Below are 24084 nucleotides of genomic sequence, written 5' to 3'. Positions count from 1 at the left end.
TTGTCTGGTATCAATGTTATGCTTGTGATGTAACGCCTATTATTTCTTATTTTTGTCTTCACCAATTCACAATAATCCGACATTCAAAGGCTGGCTAGATGAAATCCCATTTCAAGAAGGCGGTTCTCTATTCTGTTTCTTCTATTTCTTTTATGTTTGTTATCTCATATATTCATCAGTTGTAAACCGATTTGGAAAATTATTTTTTATCTGAAAAGATAAAAAGGGAGACTTTGTATAAAAGTCGATTGCTTGGGCACCTCTGTCCCATTCGTGTTTCAACCGTGAAGCAGCTGTGTTTGCATGGCTGTGTTTCGGTTTGAATAACACCTGAGTCCTCAGGAATAGCAATGCATGGGGGATATCATGGGCGAAACAGTATACTCTGTTATGTCCATGGCACTGCTTATTTCTATAGGCGACTGTTACCACTTTCCATCAGGTGGGCCGTCAGCTTGTTTGCCATTCTAAGTTGTAAAAAAAATATTTTTATTAAGTGATTTTTAAAAGGAGTTTCGAAATTTGTCTGTATTTTCTTTATTACAGGATTACGTTATCAATTCTGAATTGCTTAGAATCTTTTTGAAATCGATATGGTTTATATCGGTATCATATTAACTTTGAGATAATTGAAAGCATCGTTTTTCTTTATGAAGCCATATGAATCTAAAACCGCTTATTGCTAAGGAAAATGTATTCGTGAATACAGGATTTCGTGTTCTAAATTCAAGAAATTGCAGTCGTATGTCGAAGAAATATAACATTATTTATCGGTTTTTTATTGCATTTTTGTTTAGTAAAATGTACTTATTTGAACAAACAATAAACAAATTGCGGAACAATAATATTGAAAATGCATTAACAATTTAAGATTTATTTATATATGATATTTGATAGTGTGATATACCACTAACACGTGTTATAACATTGCGTTCATGCTTTTTGGTATTATACTAACGAATGAAGAATATTAACCGTATTGCGTGAAATACACATGTAATTCTATGGAACAATTATATTATTATTGTGACCACAGAATAAGCAATATTATTTAGTACCATGACAGTTACTGTGATAGCGTATATCATGGTTTTTTTCTGACCTTTCAGGTCAATGTAGAAGTATGCAGAGATTATAAATTTGATGGATATGTTTAAATATATATGTTACATCATATTTTCATAAATTCTATTCTATAAAATAAATTAAAGGAAAATAAAAAAAAAAATAAAGGAAAATTAAAAGAGTATACTTTCAGATTAGTCCTGTTAAAGATTTTATCAAAATCGGTTTAGTAGTTTAATTTTTGGATCAGAATAACAATTGTTTTGACCATGATTAAAGTCAATATTTTTTTTTAAACAGATACATAAATCATTAAATAGAAATACTTATATTCTGTTCAGACAAATATTATGTTTCACTTGACTAACAATTTTAGAAAAAAAAAACTTAATAACATAGTAATGTAATGAAACCATCACAATAACTGCTGTTAGCTTATTTGCTATTCCAAATTGAATAAAAAACAAATAACATTTTTTATTTATACATAACTTTGTATATAAGCTTCATCGACAGGTGAACCACATGTTTTCTCTTCGTACAATAAAAATATTTGTATGAAGTCGTTTGCGATATGTAGAGCTCGTACATTTGTTTTCCTTTGCTTACATTACAAAAATTCCAGAACATAGCAATAAGGAACTAGCTGGAGGCAAGAACAAAATATAACATAAACAATATGAGTTTTATGAAGGGTTTTGTTTCGCACTGAGTTTATTGTAAAGGTTTCCGGGGACTGTGAATTATTACTATGTAAACTGTTTGATGTTGCTATCATAGACAAAGTATAACATGCTAATCAGGGGGGAAGGGATTGTAAGCAATGCGGACTACCAGTCCCATTGCTAGCAATATGCCCTGTCCGGTCGACTTTCATGTGGACCTCCCTGGAAACCATCGTGCTGAATTCCATGTTTTTTTTTTATATCACTGAAGTGGCAAACAAGAATACGGCCCACTTGATGGTAAGTGGTTACCGTAGTTTATGAACACCTGCAAGCCTTTTTATTCTCATCTATCATTCTTCCCTGGTGCTCCGCCAGCGTATATCATTGGCATAGACGGGGTTAACATTCCATTATCATCTACAAAAAAAATATGCTAATCAATGCATTTTACGTATTTGCAGCTGTTTTATGCACAAATATACTTTTTTTTGTATAGAGGCTAGTCAAAGTGGCCATACTCCATCTTATGAAAGTCAACTAATGTGGTCTAAACGAGGGTTACTATCACAGCAATTTATACTGAATTAACGATCGTCTCCTTGACAGCCTACAAATGCTTCTCTTCACTCCCCTCTTAAATGTCGCAGGATTATAAGTAGAAGAAAACCCGTGACCGGGAAGAGAATTCCAAAGTTTGATAATTCGTTTATTCTGAAGAGATATCACTACTAAGAACACTAAAATTTCTTTTACTGACAGAAATTACTAGTGAGTTTTAGAAAATGACGTTTATAATTGATCTTATAAGGTCTCAGTGCTATGGATCTGAAGAGCCTGATATTTCTCGTTAAAAATTGTTAGACTAACATTTCTCTCAATGAAATGACATTACGTTGATTGATAAATGTAGTTAATTTCTTATACTTACGATGTCTTCATTACTTGAAATAATGATCGGCAGAATTTAAAAAAATACTTAACTTACTGCATTATTAGGATAGTGACAGTTATTTGTTGTTAGATGCAAATGAGAATAATTAAAAATAAATAAACATTTTATGTAATGTTTACTGTAGTGTCTACGGCGTAGATGGCATCTACGAAAGTGTATCTTGTAGCGCATATCGTTATAATAAAATAGTATGAAATCAGTGCAAAGTAAAAAGTTTAAATAATATTTTAATAACAATTTACCAGATATATATAAGCTACCTCTCCGTGTGGTCCCGGTATAGAATAGGCCACCCCTTCCTTGGCTGTTGTAAGAGGCGACTAAGAGAAAGCGAGGGGTGGGCAGCAGTGTCCCTCTTAAAACATCTTCAAAGTCTAATTGCGGTTGTCAATCCACCTGCCAAGCGTGGCAACTATTGGCAAAATCCCCCAAGTCTTATGTTCAGTAGTGGATACTTAAAGGTTGATATGATAACGATATGATATAAGGTACCAAAATAAAACTTCCAGTAATGAAACTTAGTTTCGGTGTTTGGTTGGTATAAATAACGTAAAACAAAATTTTTCATCATGCTCTGCTTATTTTAGATTTTATAGACATTGTTTATTTTATAGTTCTAAGTTCATGCCCTCACTCCTATTTTAAGCCTGTTATTACTGAATCTAAACATCAGATCGGGAAGGTCGGTATGATTAATTCGGTGCTTAACATCGCTGACGTAGCGATTTTGTCACGCGAGCTATATGGCAGCATTACCTGTTATAGCCTAAGTAAAACAGGCTTAGTTTTTAACGACAGTAATCAAGTAAAGCTTTGCTTAGCAATCGATAATACAATTATTCAGGATTTAATAAGTCTCGAAAATTATATTCTTAAAAAAGAATTAAGTGACTAAATTAAGTAATTAAGTGAATTAAGAAACGTCAGCAATAAAGAAGCAGATATTTAGGTATTATTTACCTGTAAAGGCTTTTACATCGCGTTAAGTCCCGATTGTGTATTTAAAATAAGAATTAAGTGTTACATTAATCTTTATATATTCAAAGTGAATTAACTTTACGTGAATAGCTTACGTGAATTCTTAGTGACGGATCGAGATATTATTTACATTGATGGCAAGTATATAGGACCATTTATTCGGTAAATAAATTATTTAATATATTCTTAAGATAGCTCTATTAATTACAGTCATTAATTAAGTCATTATTAATCTAAATTGCTCTGTAAATTATTTGAAAAGGGCGTCTAAATGTAAAAGTTTTAAGGCTTTTAACACCAGTTTGCAATATTTGGATTCAATATAATTATAAAAAAAAACCTTTCAAAGTGCTTAAATTAAGTTGTTATAAATATATATTATATTCATATACACGTGTTATAGTTGGATAGCAGTTTGTCGTATTATGAGTGGTGATTTATTCGTGTGGTGTCGTGTTGTACGTGTATTAGCCTTTCAACGAGTGAAGCATGCGTGCGAATGAGTGTTAATAAATGTGGTGATTTGTCTGGACTCCACATAATTATTATATGTGTATATGTGTGTGCTATAGTATTATCATAATTATTTGTATTTTTTTTAGGCGAAAGTTGCTACTGATATACATGCAGTATAGTTTTGTATGTGCAACGTTGTATAATGTTATTTATTACCTATGCGATAACATTAATCACGTCTTAAATGTTTATAGTCTATTAAACGCAGGTTGGTAATTTATTACAGGTGTACATTACACTATCAAAAGGTATGACCTAATTTAGAAATACACTCTGTACACTGACTTAAAAAAGCATTTTTAGGTAATATAATTACCTAGATCTGTATTTTATTATAATTAAAGATTGTTTTCCACAAAAAAAAGAAAGATTTCAATTGTGACTAAACAGCACACCATAAAAAGGTTTGATGGTTTTTTGATAAAAAATGGTTTGTCATTAGATTCGTCCTAACTATCAGCTATGTAAACTGACAGCAGCAATAGTCTGTATAAAATTTTGAGCTTAATTATCGTGATTTGTTTTTAAACTAAAAATTTCCATTGAATAAACGCATTAAATTGCATAATACATATCTATAAGCAGTGGATGCATGATTTTATTGCATAAATCAAAATGTTAATATCAAAATTCGAGTTTATAATTGAAAAGCAGGCCAACAGCCTAACCATAAAAACTTGGTTGATACATAAATCAATCATATACTTTGTTGAGGTTTACACCCAAGTCTTATGGCGTAATTACAAATGATTCAGTGGTGCACTTAAATATGCAAATTGTGGCGGTGCTGTAAAATGCAAATAATTTCATAATCGGAATAAACCGGTTAAATATACCTACAATGTTAATCTTTGTAATTACTGGATAACTCATTTACTGTTGAAAAGTTGACTTTTTCATGTCGAATGAATTAACGAGCGACCTCCCGGTTTACTGTAGCGTTAAATTTTATTTTTTAGAATAATCAACAGAAAAATACACGTAAGTTAGGGCGTGTATTTTTATTTAGCACGCTCGATCAGTTTCACAATTGATAATGATAATGGTAACTCGACCTGCGCTAATGAGGCACCAGTGAGGGACCATAGGTGAGAATAAAAAGGCAGGTCAGTTAGCCCATCGTGATGAACTCTTCTGGAGTTCAGCACGATGGTTTCAAGGGGGGACTACGTGGAGGTCAACCTGTCAAGGTATATTTCTAACATTGGGACTGGTTACCGCATTACTAATAATTTCTTTCCTCTCATCCTATTTTATACCTTTAATCATGAGTGGGTATAATGTGAGCGCGAACGTGATTGAATTATAATGTGTACTGACAAATTTTTTCTAAGTTAAACAGCTTTAAATTTTTTTTTCACTTGATGAAATTTATAAGCAGTCTTGTTGTTATATCGAGATAAAAATGCATAAATGTATAATTAAAAAGAATGTTATATGAATTGGTTATATACTTTTATATATTATAAACATTTTTTCGTTTTATTTTTATATGTAATAGGTGAGCCACCATAGTGGTATAAAAAATATATGTGATTAGATATATATGCTAAGATTATTTTACTAATTGCGGCATGTGATAATAAAAAAAAAAAAACACTAAACTTAAACTGTCGATTCTGTACATTCTTTTCTCTGCTAGAAAAAAAAAAAGAAAATTAATAATATTATTATTATAATATAATATATATAGTGTGCATTCTTTTGTTTTGTTCTAAAGATGCAATATTCTGTGCAGTTCTTGACATAAGACGCAAAACTTTTTTTAAGAGGATAACATTAATTTCAGAAAGGAAATGCCCGTGTACGGCATAGTATTTTTGTGATATTTACAGTGTTATGTTTGTAAGTGACAGTTATTAGTTATTTCTTCCGAAGGTTGCCGGGAAGAGATCGCTTTTAGCGGTAAGCCCGCCCATTGTTTTCCCAGTGTGATATTTTCATGTTTGTGTTTATGATAAGTTTACTACTGTAATCTTTTGAAGGAGACAATAAAGATTATCTATTTATCTATTACTACAACGAATACTAAGTGTTACCTAAATAATACTACTGGTAGACAGTATTTACACTTGATATATTTCAAATGAAATTAATGACAATTTTTATTATAATAAAATTGATAAAAAAGCTAAGATAATTGACACAAAAAAAGAATAATTCTTACAAAAAATATACGACTCTTCGGTGTTTACATATATTGTATTAAGACTTCTCAGTATCTATTTGAGATATATTATATATCTATGGCTACCATTCTTCGTTAGGTGAGTAGTTAGGTTATGCGCCGTTTCCAGTAATATATTAAATATATTAAAAAAAAGAAAGACCGCGATCATTATAAATACATTTTTATTCATTGTTAAGTTATCAATTATTTATTTCCTTTATTCTCTATTATGTAATTATATTCATAAATGATTCCCAAGAATCTGTCGTGCATAGCAATGGAAATTCATCTATTCCATCATACAAGATGATATTAAATATTTAGTTATGTTTGTAATTCAATAAAGAGAGACTAATAATCACGAGCTATAACTTTATTCAGATTGTTATCTATAATCTCGGTTGCAAGCCGTTAGGGAAATCAATTTAATCTAAGAAATTAGGTCACAGGAAGTGTACATTAGCGGGCGAGATAGGCCAGTGATTGGGCTATTTCAACTGTCCACGTCGCTTTAGGTGGTGGTGAATAAATATCCTACCAGTAACAGTGTTTAACCTAGTTATCATGTTTATAAATAACGTGGTATATATTTTCCCCGATATTGTAGTAACACAGTAATATTGTGGATTTTTTTTTAATTTAATATTTTGTAAGCGATTGAGATTGTAATATTGTAGATTGTCAAGTGTATTAATTTACATGGGTTATCAATATTATTTTTAAAAGTTATGTTCATTTTTTAATACGATTTCTATATATCTATATAACGGGAAATTAATGAACTCGTCATGTTTGCCATTTCCGACAATTGTTTGCCACTGTGACGCAAAGCGCCTAACGCCACTGAAGAGGACTTTCCGGTGAAGTCGTAACAATTGTTGGATACGACAAACACGGTGAGTTCATTAACTTCCCATTATATATGTGTATAGGAATGGTATTCTATGTCAATTATCAGAACAAGAAAAACACGGAGAAATAACAATTGAAAACTCAAAAAATATAATTAATACTAAGTAAAATATAACACTATCTTGTGTATTACGTTTAATAATCAATATAATATTTATTTATTTTTTATGCTCTTAAGCGATCAACAGGTTAGGTTAAAAAGTATATAAAAAAGAAACTTTTGACATCCACGGCGGCTGAACTGTTTATAATAGAAAAGATAATTGTATGTATTGTCAATTGTTGCAGATGCGGAAGGAACAGGTGGTGCTGACCTTCAGAGAAAGTTAGACCTGCTGAACGGCGCGCTCGACGCCGAGCGAGCTGAGCAGGCGAGGCGACAAATGCAGTATATAGCTCACTGTGAGTATATATATTTATTTAAAATTCATGTACAGTATAAATATATGTTTACATATGGCAAAAGTGTTCTTAATCGATCAACCATTAGGTAATCTTCAACCGTTAGATTGTAAATAGATTAACGTCTTTGTATGTTTAATGCCAGAGGTAAACTACGTACTTAAATAGTCTATATGGGTACCTCTGTCTCTTCTCTATTTTTGCTGTGAAGCATCTGTACTTGCATGGGTTTGTTTCAATTTGAGGATGGAATAGGCCAGTGAAATTAGTACAGAATCATAATATTATATTATATTCCTCAAGAATGGCAACGCATGAGGGCATATGAGGTATATCACAGTATATTTAGTTAATCTGATGTTGTTCATATCTATAGGCGACGGTTTCAGCTTTCTATCAGGTGGGTCATCAGCTTTTTTGCAATTCTATGTTTCATAAAAAAATAAATACTTTTAGTAAAGGTGATGATTCTTTGATGGTTATTCCACATATATTATTATATTAAATTGCATAATTGAAAAATATTATTTTTTAAACTATCCGAAACTACGAACACAAAGGAAAAGTTTTGGAAAGTTATGCTTTATGCGGACACCCTCTCCTTTTTGTTTAGTATGCATTGTTAATACGTGACTTATAAAGTTTGAAATTGTGTCGCCTGTAACGTACTCATATTAATGTCAAAGGGAACTCAGCTCTTGCGGTTTTGTTATTTACCTGGCGTTTGGAAGTAGGTATACCGCAGGGAGTAAGTTAGAAAGTCTTGAAAATTTAATTTGTGCGCAAATATTTGTAGAAAATATGTGGACTTATAATAGTTATAATAATTATAAAATATTATTTTATTTTTAAAAATAAAATAAATAAGTTAGTAAACTTTAGCTTTTTGTTCTAATTTTATTTTACCTGTTCTTAAAAAATTAAAATATGTATTTTGAATTATTCAAATTCAAATTATCTTTATTCAAATTGACTTGTTTACAAGCACTTTTAAATCGTATTTTTTTTTGTGAATGCGGATGTATAGGTCATTTTCGGAAAGTTATAATCTGTTTAGAAGAGCCCACAAGAAACGCAAAAGATACTCTTTTAAAAACTATAAACGAAGACCTCCGTTCAGCAATAGAGAGTTAACGGCTGATAAAATAATAAAAAACTATGTCTTAAATTACGTGGTCATTAAAAGCCTGTGCATGATCGACTAACACCATGTACATTTGTCATTCAAGTATTCGTTTAATGTGTAATAATAGGCTTTATTCAATAAGAGTTTTTAACACCCATTTTAAACTTAATAAAAGGCAAATCTCAAAATATTTTTTTTCTTATATAACATTTAATATACCCATAAAGGACTTATTAACTTTTTCTTTACGATACTGGAACAGCAAGTTTAAATTTTTGTCTAGTGTTTATTAAGATTATTAAGATCGCGGTATTAAAAGTGGTCAATCTTAACTATAATAATTGTAAATAGAATACGAGTGTCAATATTTTATAAATATGTAAAAAACTACGAATTAAAACAGCATTGATAGGTTAGAAATTAGAAAAAAATTGTATTAAACTTATAAAAGATTGCTGTTGTGTATATATATATAAAAGATTGCTGTTGTGTAATATTTAGTAGCACAATTTTTATTTATACTTCTTTTTACGTACAGAGAAAGTTGTTTACAAACGTATTTCATGTTTTGTTCATTGGTCTTTTCCAGCGGGTTATTCTGAGGACTCGGATTACACATCGGATCTCAATTACCCAGTAGGCCAGCACGCCAACTGCAGCGCGTCGCAGTTCAGAACAGCGGCGCATCAAATGCATACGCCACAGGTAAGATATTGAATAAATAAATTTGCTCTAAAAAAAAATTTTGCTCCTTAAAAAATTATTACAGTCGCGAACATACCAACGAATGATGGGTTGTTTTATAAATATTTATATTAAATATTTGAATTTAGAATAAGGAGACGTGAGTTTACAAGTAGATGGCGCTTCGCAACAAGCAGTTTTTTTTTATCTGTATAGAAAAACGGCAGTTTCAATACTCATATCACTAATATAGTATCAATTCGGAAGTAAACCTTATCGGTTGTAAAAAGTAAATGTGAACCATAATCGCTAAAATATACGGATGAAATGAGAACCTGCTTCTTTTGAAAGTAGCGTAGAATTAACTGAACTGATTTGCGCGTAGTTTTATCGTAAACTATAGTTTCGGTATTATTTCTTAACTGTTAATTATGGATGAAGTTCGCGTTCGCGTCGTAAGCACTCATAGTTAAGAATTTCGAAATTAGTCCATCATTCTCGACAAAAATATTTGTGGGTAAATCTGGTTACTTTTCTAATTAAAATAAGTATTCTTATAACAATTTAATAATTGTAGTTGTTTGACTTTGAAAATACCTATAATAGATGACTTTTTGTGACTCTCATGTTAATTTGTTAATTATATCAACTTTGTAGCGTGTTTAAAAGTTTTGTTTCTACTAATTATTTCTTGGACGCCCTTGAGTTATTAATAACATGAAATTAAGCACGCTCAATGACAAACTATTTAGTGTTATAGTACACCATCATTATACTTTTAAGACCTGTTATGATATCATGATTAAGTTGTATTGATACACGCAATACGTTCCAATACCCTAGTTTTAATTTTTCTTTTCAAGCACAAACAATACTAGCTGTTTATGTGTAATCTATGTATAAATAATATTATATGTATTATAATATGTCAGGCTTGAGTGGCAACCCTGTACGAGTAAACGCAGTATAGGAGGACCCCCTCCCATTAGATGGAGTGACGACCTTAAATGCGTTGCAGGGAGTCAGTGTATGCAGGTGGCTCAGGACCATTCCTTTTGGCAGTATATGGCGAAAGCGTATATCTAGCAGTGGACAGAAAATGGCTGGGAAAATGATGACGATGACGATATAATAATAATAATATGTTAAGGAAAGTGGCAGAATTATATAGTAATAATATGATCACACATGGAAACGCAAATAGAAATATGAGACCTAGGCTGGCCCAGTTTTTTTTTTATCTAGATAAAGATTACAAGGATGTTACTTTTAAATAATGTAATTTATTTTACCTTTTCAGAGGTCATTGGAGGTATCTCGAGAGAATTCATATGAGAGAGAGGAGTACCATATCCACGGGGACACAGATCCGCTGTATTATAATAGTCAACCGCGGACAAATAGGTTAGTTTTATGATATATAGAATAGTAATTATAACAGACAGTCCGTATGATGAAATATAGTAAACCGTGGTCTATAGACATAACATTATTGCAGGACATTTTTTTTTTATGCAACTTAGAATGACAAACAAGCTGACGGCCCACCTGATGGAAAGTGGTAACCGTCGCCTATAGACATGAGCAGTACCATGGACATAACAGAGTATACTGTTTCACCCATGATACCCCCCATGCGTTGCCATTCCTGAGGATTCATTTTCATTGTTGAGCACTGTAATGTTATATTTCCATACTGTTATGGATAGGGTAGGTTTGAGACTTTTTTAAAAAATTACTTCTGATCGATAGTAATTATATTTAAATAAAATGAAACAAGTGTGGTTTTACGAATCTCCAGATCTGGTCTGACAAATAAAAATACATGTTTTCTTGGAGAAATTAAAATTAATCAAACAATAACCATTAAAGATATTAAAGTGAAAGTCAGCATTTTTATGATAATGTGTACGAAGTAGGCTACAGTACTCTGTAATTTCACTGCTACAAGTCACCCTTAGACTAATTCGTCCATTCATATTACTAGTACATCACCGGAAAATAAAAAAGGAAAAGTCACTTAGCAGCTTATCAATTCATTTAATTATTAATGAGGTTTGTTGGGTTTTACTATAAATATTAATTTAATCTATACTTATATAGAGAAAGGATTTTATTATTTATTTATCTGTAATGAATAAAATCAATAACTAGTTAACCGATTTTAAAAATTATTTCACTTATAGAAAGCTACATTATCAGAGCGTAACATAAGCTATATATATTATTTTGAAAATTTTCATCTATCCGTGCGATGCGTGATCGGATCTCTAGTAATAAATAAAATATTGAAACCACTTATTTAGACTATGCTATACTAGTTGATATTGTGAGTAGACAGGACTCCTTTTGCGTTATTGTCAAAATATAAATAATTTGTGTACTAAACATAAAAGTTTTTAATAACGCCACACAGCATTATCTCTCTCTATAACCGGAGAATACAAGCTTACTTACAGCATTAGAATCATAGAAGGTGACGATTTAAAAGAGTCTGTAAACAAGTTTATTTCAATAAAGATGATTTGAATTAGAATTTAGGTACTATTTCTATGCTACTTAGGCAGCTCAGTTTAGTTTTATTTTGGATATTTAGTAGTTTTGAGAGATGATCGAGGGTGAGAACAGTAACTTGAGGATAAAAATAGGTGGTTTATATTTATTTTTATGAAAAATAAGTTATCTAATTTACTATTATAAAAAGAAAAGACCCATAGAAAGCTATATTATCAGCGAGTTACATAGGCTACTATTATAAAAAAAAAAAACCGGGGCGTTAGTTTACAAAAAAATTTCGTGCAATTTTGCTTTGGCAGATTTAGGACCATGTCAATATTTTTAGGCCAAACATTACGATTTTTATAACGAAGTTATTTTTTATTGAATAAAATGTGATTTAACAAATAAAATGTTTATTACTACAATAATTATATAAAAAAATTATAATTATCACAAAATAGTGCAGCAAAAGTGGTTCTCTCGGATTTACGCTGTAAGTGAATAGAAAACCACAGACGTACTAATTTTCAGAGGATCCCTATAATTTCTTACAATTTAATTCATTCCCAAAAATATGGATAAAATTTTTATAATTTAATTTTAATACTATGGTATTGAGGTCCTTACATAACATCTACTTACTCGTATTTCCAATAACAAAAATAGTCGACAAATTTGAAGTTGTAAAGAAAAAATATTATAATATAGGTATTTTGTATTTTAATCCTGTAATCTTTATTGTATCGTAGTTATATCGTTGAAAGAATTTAAATTATTTTGGAATGAAAAGCGATATTAATCATATATTTGTTATTTTCAGAATAGAGACGTGGTCGCAACTGCACGCACAGGCGAGCATTGAATCAGCTATCTCGTGGCGGACAGCAGCCGACTGGCAGTCTGGAGGTAAAGGATAGCGTACATGTTTTTTTTTTCAAATGAAGTATAATTATTTCAGCTTATGGAAAATAAGTTAGGGTTACGATAATAATCTGAATTAATTTTCTGAACTAATCTTAAATTATCTTCCAACGGATAAAGAGGAATTCTTGCAAATACAACACATATTTTTGGGTAATTTTTAAGGTTATTTTTTAATATTGTCTGAAATTTATTAAGAAATACATAACCTATTTAGAAATTATAAATATATAAATTATTAAAATAAATTATTATTATTTATAAAATTAAATATATATTACATAAAATAATTATAAAAGATATATAGGTTATAAATATTTATAAGCTTTTTGTATTTTTTTGGGCATATATGATTAATAAAAAAAAAAAGATATTTCTGAACCCTATCGCAGCGCCACCTCCCGAAACCAACTATGAATTAAAACCGTCCATTTAAACATACACAAAAAATATTATTTAAATCGGTCTTTCGATTTCAGTGTCATACGTTCAGAGGAATTACATATAAAAATAAATGTTTGTTGTAACAGAGGAGCAGCGGCGACCAAGTCTCGAGCGTCAGAACACATTGTATGACGAGAGTATGGGCTACGGGTATGATGCATACACAACTAGCACGCACATAAGGTAATAAATATATTTATCTACAGTTTCCATACGGGTTTGCCTTCGTGAATCAGTATATAATTTATAATGTGTTGTATTAGGATATAGCCTGCCTGTGTACTAAATTTCATTTAAATTCGTTCAGTTGTTTAAGCGTGATTGAGTAACAAATGTTTAAACATCCAATCATTTAAACATCTTTACAAGCATGTCTATCTATATATATGTTAACAGAGATATAAAATAGTAACTGTTGAGTTTTTTTGGACTTTTCTCAGCAGATAATAACTTTCCTAAGCCTGTAGTAGATTTGAAAAAAAAAGACGATTTAAAAGTGCTTGTAAACAATTCTATTTGAATAAAGATGATTTGAATTTGGATTTAATATTTTCATATTTATAAATTAATCTTAATTATCTAAATTAAGATTTTATTTTATTTTACGCGGAAAAAATTGCGAAATTGAATACATGATAATGCAATATATGGTTAAACACCAGAATTAAAACTATAGTTTTTCTTAACTATTTACAAAAATGCGTTCATGCCTCCTTAAAGACTGTGTCCCAATAAAAAAACCGACTTCAATCGTGATTAAATTAGTTATTTCGATCTAAAAACTAAATTACTGAACTGATTCTGATATAATTTCTATGAGACCAATCTGTAAATAGATAAAAAAAGATTTTTTCAAATCAGTTTAGAACTGATGGAGTTATATACAAACATAAAACAATACAACCGAAATGAGAATCTTTTGTTTTTTGAAGTCAATTGAAAATAGGCTTGCTGAATTTTTTTATATTTGTACATATAAATATTACTTTGACAGCTATTGGTCTTATTAAGACTCCTCATATTACTATCTTTCTTAAATATCTCCCATGTATACTTCGTGTACTTATAGTTTTATTATATTAGTAAGATATTAACAAGCATTGAGACAAAGTAATATATTTCCATAATCCATAGAAGTCGAAACAAAACTGATCAAATTGTAGATCAGTAGTTTTTTTTGTAACTGGAAATGACAAACACGCTAAACCATCCAATAGAAAGTGACAACCTTTGTTTATATTTTATTTTTATGTAAAATTTCACGAATATCGAACCACTTTATTTATTTAATTTTAATTTCAGGGACCATTCGCATATAACGCAGCAGGCGAGCTACGAAGAGTATTGTGACTCGAGTAGTTATCCTTACCAAACGTCGTACTTGGGCGACGACTCCAGACAGTGGGACAGCGGGGGGCAATACTTTTATGACGACGGCTGTGGACTCACGCCCACCGAGTATGAGAATATTGTCAATAAACGACGCTCCTCGGTGGTGCAACTGCCTCAAGTACCACCTAAACAGGTTTGATTTTAAAGAAAATATTTAACTTACTACACATTAACGTGTTGATACTGGACACCAGTCATCATTAAAGTATAGATATTATAGAACTTATTTCGAATTTTCGTTCTCTTTCTCTTTCTCTCTCTCTCTCTCTAGTCTCTTACAGTATATTGTGGATGTTAAGCAGTGAAGAAACTTATGAAAAATCTACTTAATTTTAACTTTATAGGCAGTTGCATATATATAAGCGTATTTGATATTCCTGATATAATAACTTATGACATAATATGGAGAATAGAAAGCAAGCTGATACTACAAACTTCACGATATTATAATATACATATTATACACGGTATGTGAAAGTTTAACACTAATAACTGTAATACGGTATAAAATGGGCTTCCCCTTCTTTTCCTGTGGGTCGTAAGATGCAACTAAGTTAATTTAAGTCAAGGTCGAGAGATGGGTAGCAGCGTCTCTTTTAAAACATCACCAAAACCTAACTGCAGCTGCCAACTCGTCTGCCATACATGGCAATTACTGGCAAAACTCCCAATAGGGAGAAGTTTATATTCAGTTGATATGATGACTCTGCTTATTAAGTATTAGTAGTCTTTTTAGACTCAAATTTTGATAATACTTAATAAGCAATAATATAGCAGAATAATTGCTTTGATGACCATAAGTTTCCTAATTTAATGAAATTTAAAGATGGAATTAAAAGTGATCCAGCAGATTATAGGCCCATTTCTGTTCTACCTTTACTAAGTAAAATCTTTGAAAAAAAAAATACAATAATTGAACTAATTAATTATTTAAATTAAAGGAATGAATACGTACTTTATGAATACTGTTTTCTAAATGGTATGGTATGGTTACAAAAAAGTTGGCCCAATTGTGACAAAACTAGTTATCTTGATTTATAAACTAATCTACTGAAGCGATTTTGATGTATTTTTTATTATATAACATTTTTAGATAAATAAAGATTTTTTCAAAACGGTTTAGAATTGATCGATTTATGAAGGTAATAAATAGAAAAAAAAACATGCAACCGAATTGAGAACTTCCTTTTTTGAAGTTGGTTGAGAAGTCTTATCTGTACGATACATATGTCGAAATAACACTATTTGTTATTTCATTAATATTAATCATTTCAGTTGCCGCCGTCATCACGTTACTCAGATTACAATGAAATGGCACCGTACAGACCACGGCCGCGACGGACAGCGGCCAGTCTCCCTGGTAATTATACATACATACATACATATCTGTCACGCCTGTCTCCCATTAGGGTAGGCAGAAAAAATGGACATAATTATTTAATATTATTAATCTGTGCATTTATATTGGTGCCTTTTATTAATTATCGTTTGTTACTGCAATGATCTTAGTTTTTATAATTATTAAAAAAAATGGAACATTTTCATTTTCCTGATCTGATGATATTTGCAACCATTTCGGTATCAATTCCTTTTCTCGTCACGTGTCTATTTGTTTATATTTCTCTAGTAATCATATTTTTATTAGATAGACAGATAATTTATTTGTATTACTTACAGCACACAAACAGTTTACTAAGTATTTCTTATTTTTATGCTATTATTACAGTAGCCAAGTAATAATAATAGATTCGATATAGGGGTTTAATTACCCGATTCGGTATAGGGTCGAAATTCGACCATAATTCATTTAAACTATAATATAAATAGGATTGGCTTAAACTGCTGAAGTGCCTAAATGGTAGCTAGAAAATCGACTGATTTCTCTACAGCCATCATAACAGGGATATTACGTCAATGGTAACCAATATGCCTTATGAATGAACATTCATATATTGATCCCAATTTTTTTGGATGAAAGAGTAAGAAATATCCATTCATACACCCATCATTACAAACTTTCGTGGTTCATTGAAGGGCCTGAATGAGACTGTTATCATAACAGATATGCCTTCATTACTTATACCAGAATGAATGTCACCCTACCCGCACCATTGTTCCAGCGACGCCATCTTCAACACCCAAACGCGGACGAGCGCTGCCGGTGCCGCCGAGCAGTGAGTCGGGCTCGTTGCGCGGCCGAAGTCGCCGCTTGCCGAGGCCGCCTCGAACGCCGCTGGTTCACCACACGCTGCCCGCCGTCCCTGCCCCCGCTGTTGCCCCTGCTTCCACCCTTCCGACTGTACCCACACTTGCCCCCGCGCTCCCGCACGTGCCTTACGTATCCGGTAAATATAAATGACCATTATTTATAAGGGTATTGTACGATCAAATATATGTATAGGATTAAAATGGTGACTGTGTGATGTCTGTGGATCTTCATCATCACCTTCCCTCAATTTTATACAAAAATTGGTTTAATCATTATTAGACTAATTTAGGGAACTGTCACTTTAAATTAACACCAGTCTGACGATACATGTATATATCAAGTAAATAAAAAATGTTTTGATAAAAACGCGATTTAAATTCTGTCTTTATAATTCAAGTTAGATGAGCTTTCTTTAATGTATAATGTACTTATAAAGATTAAAAAAAAAAAAGATTTCACAGATATATAGAAGAATGTCAATTTTTGTTGTCTGTGAATACTACTTGTATATTGAAATTCCATGAAGACTGGTAGAGCCATTAAGGATTCAAAAACTTTAAAACAAACTAAACACTTTGAGATTTACATAAATCTTTATAGAAATTTTGAACTTTGAGATTTAAAGATGTGATCGTATGTAGTTGATGGTTATTAGACAGATAAATAAAAAAATGCATCTAAAATACACACATTAATATTACAGTTTAAAGACAGTAAATAATAAATAGTATAAATAATTTTGGAAAATAAAATATAGCTTATATAAGTATACCTGCGCGTGTGTGCCTCAGAAAGGAAAAATACTAAACTCAGTGTGGAATTTTACTCAAAGAGCAAAACACTGATTTTTAGCTATGACCGCGGGGATGAGTCCGAGATGAAATATTAATCTGTGTATATTTTTTTTTACACAACTATGGTAGCAAACAAGTATACGGCCGTTTAATGGTAATCCCTAGCCTATGGACGCCTATAACACTAGAGATGTCACGCGCGCGTTGCCAACCCTATTTGATCATGTAATCAGAGTGTATTTTTTTACAGAATCTGAAAAGACAATACCAGAAGTGAATTACGGTTACGATAGCTACGGATACCAACCAGAATATCAAGACACTGCCATAGATCAATATCAAGATACTAATTATAATACAAGGTAATAAAATTTATGCATTTATTTATGTTTATTATATATTTACATATAGAGTTTGTTCCACAAAAAAGAAATACTACTTCAATCGTGACAAAACCTGTGATTTTTGTCTATGTTTGTTGTATTTACATTATTTTTACCGGTACCTTTCCTGCACTAGATTACCCGCCAATTAATAATTTTCTCTCTAACTACACTGGGATGGCTGGAAGAGATCTCTTTCAGAGATCAGCCCTCCCTTGCTAACAAGTTACTAATCAGTAAATAGTAAACTAATCGCTATATATATTGTTCAAGTGCAAGTGCAAGTGCAAGTGCATATATATATATATAGTTTGTTTCTGCATCATGCAAAAACTATGCATCAAATTGGGCGTGGTTTTCACAGTTATGTTTCGGAGTAAGTTTTTGACTAAGTTTAGCTTAAAATCTAGTAAATGTTTTGCCATTCAGAAGTGATTACCTATTTCTAAAATCCGCTTGTAAGTAGTTGCAGGTAAAAGCTAGTTACCTGCAACTACGTACGAGTACAAGTGGATAGTGGAGGTATAAGCTAGTACCTGTATTTTGCAGCTTTACCCACGTGAATCAGTAGGCATATAAAGTATCCTGTGTTAAGTTAGGATACAGCTTATCCGTGTACCAAATTTCTGTCAAATCTGTTCAGTAGTTTTTGCGTGAAAGAGTAACTAACATCCATCTATCTACCCATAGATCGTTAAAAATTTTCGCATTCATATTATTAATAGAATTGTTTTAAATAATTAAGAAAAAAAAGAAAAACTATACAAACTACAAAAAATAATGTGTCTAATTCGTGATTTATCCTATTTAATTTAATATAAATGTTATAAAATGTAGTTTGTAAGGATGAAATGTTTGTCACTCTTTCACACACACACACACACACACACACACACACACACACACACACACACACACACGAACGCGCACACACACACACACACACACACACACACGCGCGCGCACACATTATTGAATAGAATTGAATGAAATTTTGTATGCGGTATCCTAACTAAGCACATAGAAAAGTATATATATTGATTTACGCAGAGAAAGCCACGGGACATAGTTAGTAGGAATAAATTGCCATATATGCCATTCCGCCTGCCAAATGTGACACCTACTGGCAAAACTCTCCGTACGGGGAAGGCTTAGGTTCAGCATAGGATAGTTAACAACTGTTATGATTATTATAAGAAGATATTCAGTAAAGACTCCCTAAATTATATTTAAAGGTCGGGTAGAAAAGGACAATTCTCAATCAAACTATGTGTTTACGTACATATGTCCATGCCACTAAACGGCTAACAGAAAGGGAAATTCGTCCGCGGATCATCTTGCTCTATAGCATCAAGCCTTTAAGAGCCCACTATTTAAGATTGTATTGTTTTCAGTTATGATGAAGATGGTATGCAACCATTCTTCGACGAGACCCCACACGCTACTCCACCTGCCGCTGGTAATTTAATAGAACTATTATTCAATTTTTCTATTTATAGCATTATACATATATTTTATCATTGACATTGTAAATAAATATGCAAAGTGATAACAACTTCCTTTTTACAACATTTATATATTACGTTATTAAAAATCTATATTTACAGTCATATTTTAAAACAGTCAGTTCGATGTCGTGCCTAACAACTGACGTATTTTGTAATAATTTACCATTAAATATAATTAACATTTTGTTTAAAATTTCAGCTCAAAAATCTTCGTGGATGGAGACTGAATCTACACAGTTTCCTTACACAACAACTACCGAGGCAGATACGATTGTTCAAAGGACATTACCATCCACTATATCATCTCATTTACCACAACCGCCCATAACTACGCAACAAGAAGTATATCAAGATAATTACCAACAGTATGATTTGCAATATGAAGATCAACAACAGTACCAGTACGATAAATCCGATTTAAAATACGACGAACAACAGAATTTGTATCAAGAAAATCAAGATTATCAGTATAGGCAATATGATCAACAATATCAAGATGACCAAAAGCAACAGCAATATCAGCAGCAGCAGCAGCAGCAACAATTTCAACAGAATCAGATACAGCAACAACAACAACAGCAGCAGCAACAACAACAGCAACAACAGAAATTGCAGCAACCAGCACAGCAACTTCAATCTAGTGTCCTAACTGGAGCGGCAACATTAGGATCATTAGTAGCGGGTGGTGCAAAAAAATTAGGAAGTTTCTTTGGCGCAGCTGCAGCCGCAGTCGCTGCGCCTGCAGTAAGTCAGCCGCCTACTGCACCCATAACGACAGCATCAGTAAATCATTTCACGCCAGCGGTAGCTCCTGTAACACCTTTTTCAAGTTCAACAGTACCTATCACAGCATCCGTCCCAGATGTATCACCATCAGTGCCAGTGTCTACTGTGACCAGTTCAACCCCAGTTACTTTAAACCGGACTCCGTCATTAAGAAGACAGGAGTCCATACAAAGACCTCCTGTGCGTCGAACGCGGACTTTACCCGACGCACCAGAGGACTTACCACCGTCGAGTTACGACGAAAGTGCCTACGAGGATGAGTATCATAAGACTGAATACGATCAATCTATAGACCGTGACAGGACGTCTTTAGACAGGTATCATGACGATGATACCATTCACGAAGATGTCACTGAGGATAGACATCTACATGAAGAGCCTAATTCAGGATTACAGAAGACTGCGTCTCCTACAAGACGAAGTTCGCAAGTGAGAAAGCCTTCTGTGGATAGTTATCACAGTCAAGCGCCGTCAATAATTGATCGCAGAACTTCACAAAGTTCTTTTCATCACGAGGAAAAACTTTCTATACCGACTACACAAGAAGGTAAATGTAATTTATTTATATTCAGCTAAAGTTTATTTAAACATTTGTCTCGTTTCATTAGAAAAGTAAAATTAGGCTAGTATTACAATATCGCGAAGGGATTTAATATAGGATATTACTTCGTGTTTTCTTTTTCTGTGTTCTGCCTTTTTACTATAGATGTCATTTATTTTGTAGGTGAATTGGAGTAGACACTTTGCGCTGTTATTACCACCACATAGCAATATTAATTAGCAAAATAAAAAAAATTATATAGTATTTAATATTGTAATATTTAATTTCTTTTAAAATAATTTTTCCTTTTTATAATATTAGTATAGATAGTGAATGTATATCAAATATTGACGATTGGTCGAGCCATTAAAGGATCAAGACAATCAAATTAAGTTAGTTTCACATTTGTAATACTAATAAGGATTTTGTGTATTAAACAGAGAAAATAACATAAATTTTTACTAAATCAGTAATACATTCTGAAAATAAAAGTAATTATGCAAACAAGCTTAGAAATTTCGGTAAAGTATTATCTTTTAGTTCTAGTTAGATAAATATAAAATATGTTTTTTTTTTATTTTCTTTGAATTAATGTTATCAGCTTTTAATATTTATTTTCATAATCAACAGCAACTAAATTTTATTATTATATTTTATTCCATAGATTCATTGAATGATAAAACAAAAGTAACATTTCAAGACGATCGCACAACATATCACGAAGTTCCAGAGGAGACAGGGGTATATCCTGAAACACAAAAACATTTTGATAATCACGAAGCGGAATATCCAGATGATGATGAAGAGTACCGTGATCAGGACGAAGCATTCCGCGATGAGGATGAGAAGTTTGATGATCAGGAACAGTTTAACGAGCAAGACGAGCAATATCAAGATGATAGTGCATTTAATGAGGAGCAGCGGCAAGAAGAGGAACAAATTGATTTTCAACCAGAGCAACCTAAGTTGACGCCGAAGCAGTGGTGGCACCGAGCGTACAACAAAGTCGTAATGCAGTTGAATGTGAGTACCTTTTCTATTTTTGACGTTGAAATCAGATATTACTTTTAAGATACCATTATGATTTAATCATGGCAGTTGTTGCAAATTCTTTTAAAGTCTAATTTAATTTTAATTCCTTGTTTTCTTTTTATTATTAAATTGACTGTTGTAATGAACTATAGTTTTGTTTTATTAATTTATGTTGTTATGTATTTTTTTTAATTTTATAATTTTTATTTAGTTAGGTGTTGTAAGTTTTTAATATAGTAATTATTTTGTTATAATTTTATGTTTACAATTTTTAGATATTTTTAATTTTGTTTATATTTTTTATATATTTTTAATTTTTGTTTATTATTTATATAGGTATTTATTCTTGTCAATTTAAATTGTTAATATTGATATCTGATTTTATCGTGATTTTTCAAAATGTGTTTATTTGAAAATTGTGGAGAATTAATAATGCTTTCATTTTTGGCAAAAGGTAAGTGAATATTTTATAAATTTGTACACGAAATAGGTAAAATAAGCGATTATTACGCATAAAGTAGACACGATATCCAGTAATATCAAGACATGAATATTGGGACTACATCGCATGATCAACAAGTAAAGAAACTCGTGTAAAAAAGTATGACAGCTATCTTTTTTATCTTATATATTAATAGATACAACAACATTGGATAGTTTGCTAATAAATCATGACCTGGTAGCATTTTAGTAATCGTTTCGTTTTAGAGTATATATCTGGGTACACTACGCTCAATTAAGTTGTTGTGATCCCTTCTTCTTTTATGTACAAAAGGACAAAAATATATTTTCTCATTCATATATTATAATTGTTATCTATCGCTAAACTGAGCATTTACTCTATGTACCTATATATTCTTAAATATATAGTAATTATTTTTATAATTCTTATATAATAAAGCTAAAATACGGTAACTAATAAAAATCTATAATATATCTAAAGTTAAAAACGAAAGACGTTAATAAACTTTTCGTGTGATAGGGATTAATAAAATATCTTTTGATAGGTATAAATTATATTGTTCATATTTATCGTTTACGTAGTAATACCCTCTGGTCTCAAGATATTTTTGAAATAATATACTAAAGTAATTAATAATTATAATGTCAAAGAAGGGGAAATTACATAGAAATGCGACTAGACTACCTATTTCTGCATTATCAGTCTATAATTAATATTATTTTTTCTAGTTCATCTTAAACTTTCACTTTGTTTATAAATATTTAAATTCACGATTGAGACATAACTAAAAGTAAATAGTATCTACATATTTGATTTTTGTTCCCAAAGATTGTAATAAAAATCAGATATATAGGTGTTATAATCTATAATCGCGTTGTGTGAAGACCCGATCGTAAATTGAAATAATACTTTTCTTTTTAAATATTTTTTATTTTCTAAAATAAACATTTGATAAATTATTTAATTACGCTAATAACAACATAATTTAATCAGGCATTTAAAAAAACAAGTGTGTCATTAAAACTTCGTAATATGTATTGTATATTTGAATGTTTCATTTTGTAGGTGCACGTATTTATTCGCTTTTTCCTTGAGAATAATAATAAGGTTTCACGACATTATGTGTGATATGATAGAATGGGTAACAGTTGTCTCGCTCAGTGGGTGGGCTCTGCCGAATTATCGCCGGGTTACAGATATTGATATGTGGTTATAATGATTTGATCTCCCCGATATTATGTCTCGTTTCTATTAGATATTAATTATATAAGCCAATAAAATATAATGGCATATCAATTCAGACATGATATTGATCTAATTTTAGTAATTTTTTGACAGTGTGTCATAAGTTTATTTTAATATCATCATTAAAGAATATATTCTTTATCTAATACAGATAACATTTAATTAATACAAGTCTCAGGTATAAAGAGTTTGAATCCAATATTTAGATCATTGGGGTCAATTTTAATTAGATTTTGATTTACACCACAGTTTAAAAATAATCGTATTTTTATTTCAATATTTATTATATATTTTTAAATATTGTATTTATATAAGTGTCATATTTTTATGTATTATCAGCGTGTACAATAAAGTATAAATAAATATTTTGAAGAAACGCTTTAATATGAGTAAC

General features: G+C 31.1%; 1 protein-coding gene across 2 annotated transcripts in view; it reads left to right on the top strand.

The window, feature by feature from the left end:
* LOC113510787 (protein unc-13 homolog B) overlaps window positions 1–24084 on the top strand; it is a 296246-nt gene that overhangs the window by 21989 nt on the left and 250173 nt on the right. For both annotated transcript variants that reach the window (XM_052902517.1, XM_052902516.1), the window contains exons 4-15: window positions 7550–7663; window positions 9379–9494; window positions 10774–10877; window positions 12793–12878; window positions 13424–13520; window positions 14640–14862; window positions 16005–16089; window positions 16850–17074; window positions 17983–18094; window positions 19510–19574; window positions 19823–20956; window positions 21615–21973. In XM_052902517.1, coding sequence (XP_052758477.1) covers window positions 7550–7663; window positions 9379–9494; window positions 10774–10877; window positions 12793–12878; window positions 13424–13520; window positions 14640–14862; window positions 16005–16089; window positions 16850–17074; window positions 17983–18094; window positions 19510–19574; window positions 19823–20956; window positions 21615–21973 — 2720 coding nt within the window. The remainder of the gene's footprint in view (window positions 1–7549; window positions 7664–9378; window positions 9495–10773; window positions 10878–12792; window positions 12879–13423; window positions 13521–14639; window positions 14863–16004; window positions 16090–16849; window positions 17075–17982; window positions 18095–19509; window positions 19575–19822; window positions 20957–21614; window positions 21974–24084) is intronic.

Source organism: Galleria mellonella, unplaced genomic scaffold, assembly GCF_026898425.1.
Source record: "Galleria mellonella isolate WM207_F2 unplaced genomic scaffold, CSIRO_AGI_GalMel_v1 utg905, whole genome shotgun sequence".
NCBI lineage: Eukaryota > Metazoa > Arthropoda > Insecta > Lepidoptera > Pyralidae > Galleria > Galleria mellonella.
The sequence above is the reverse complement of the archived record's forward strand: the minus strand, read 5'-3'. Positions and strand labels throughout refer to the sequence as shown.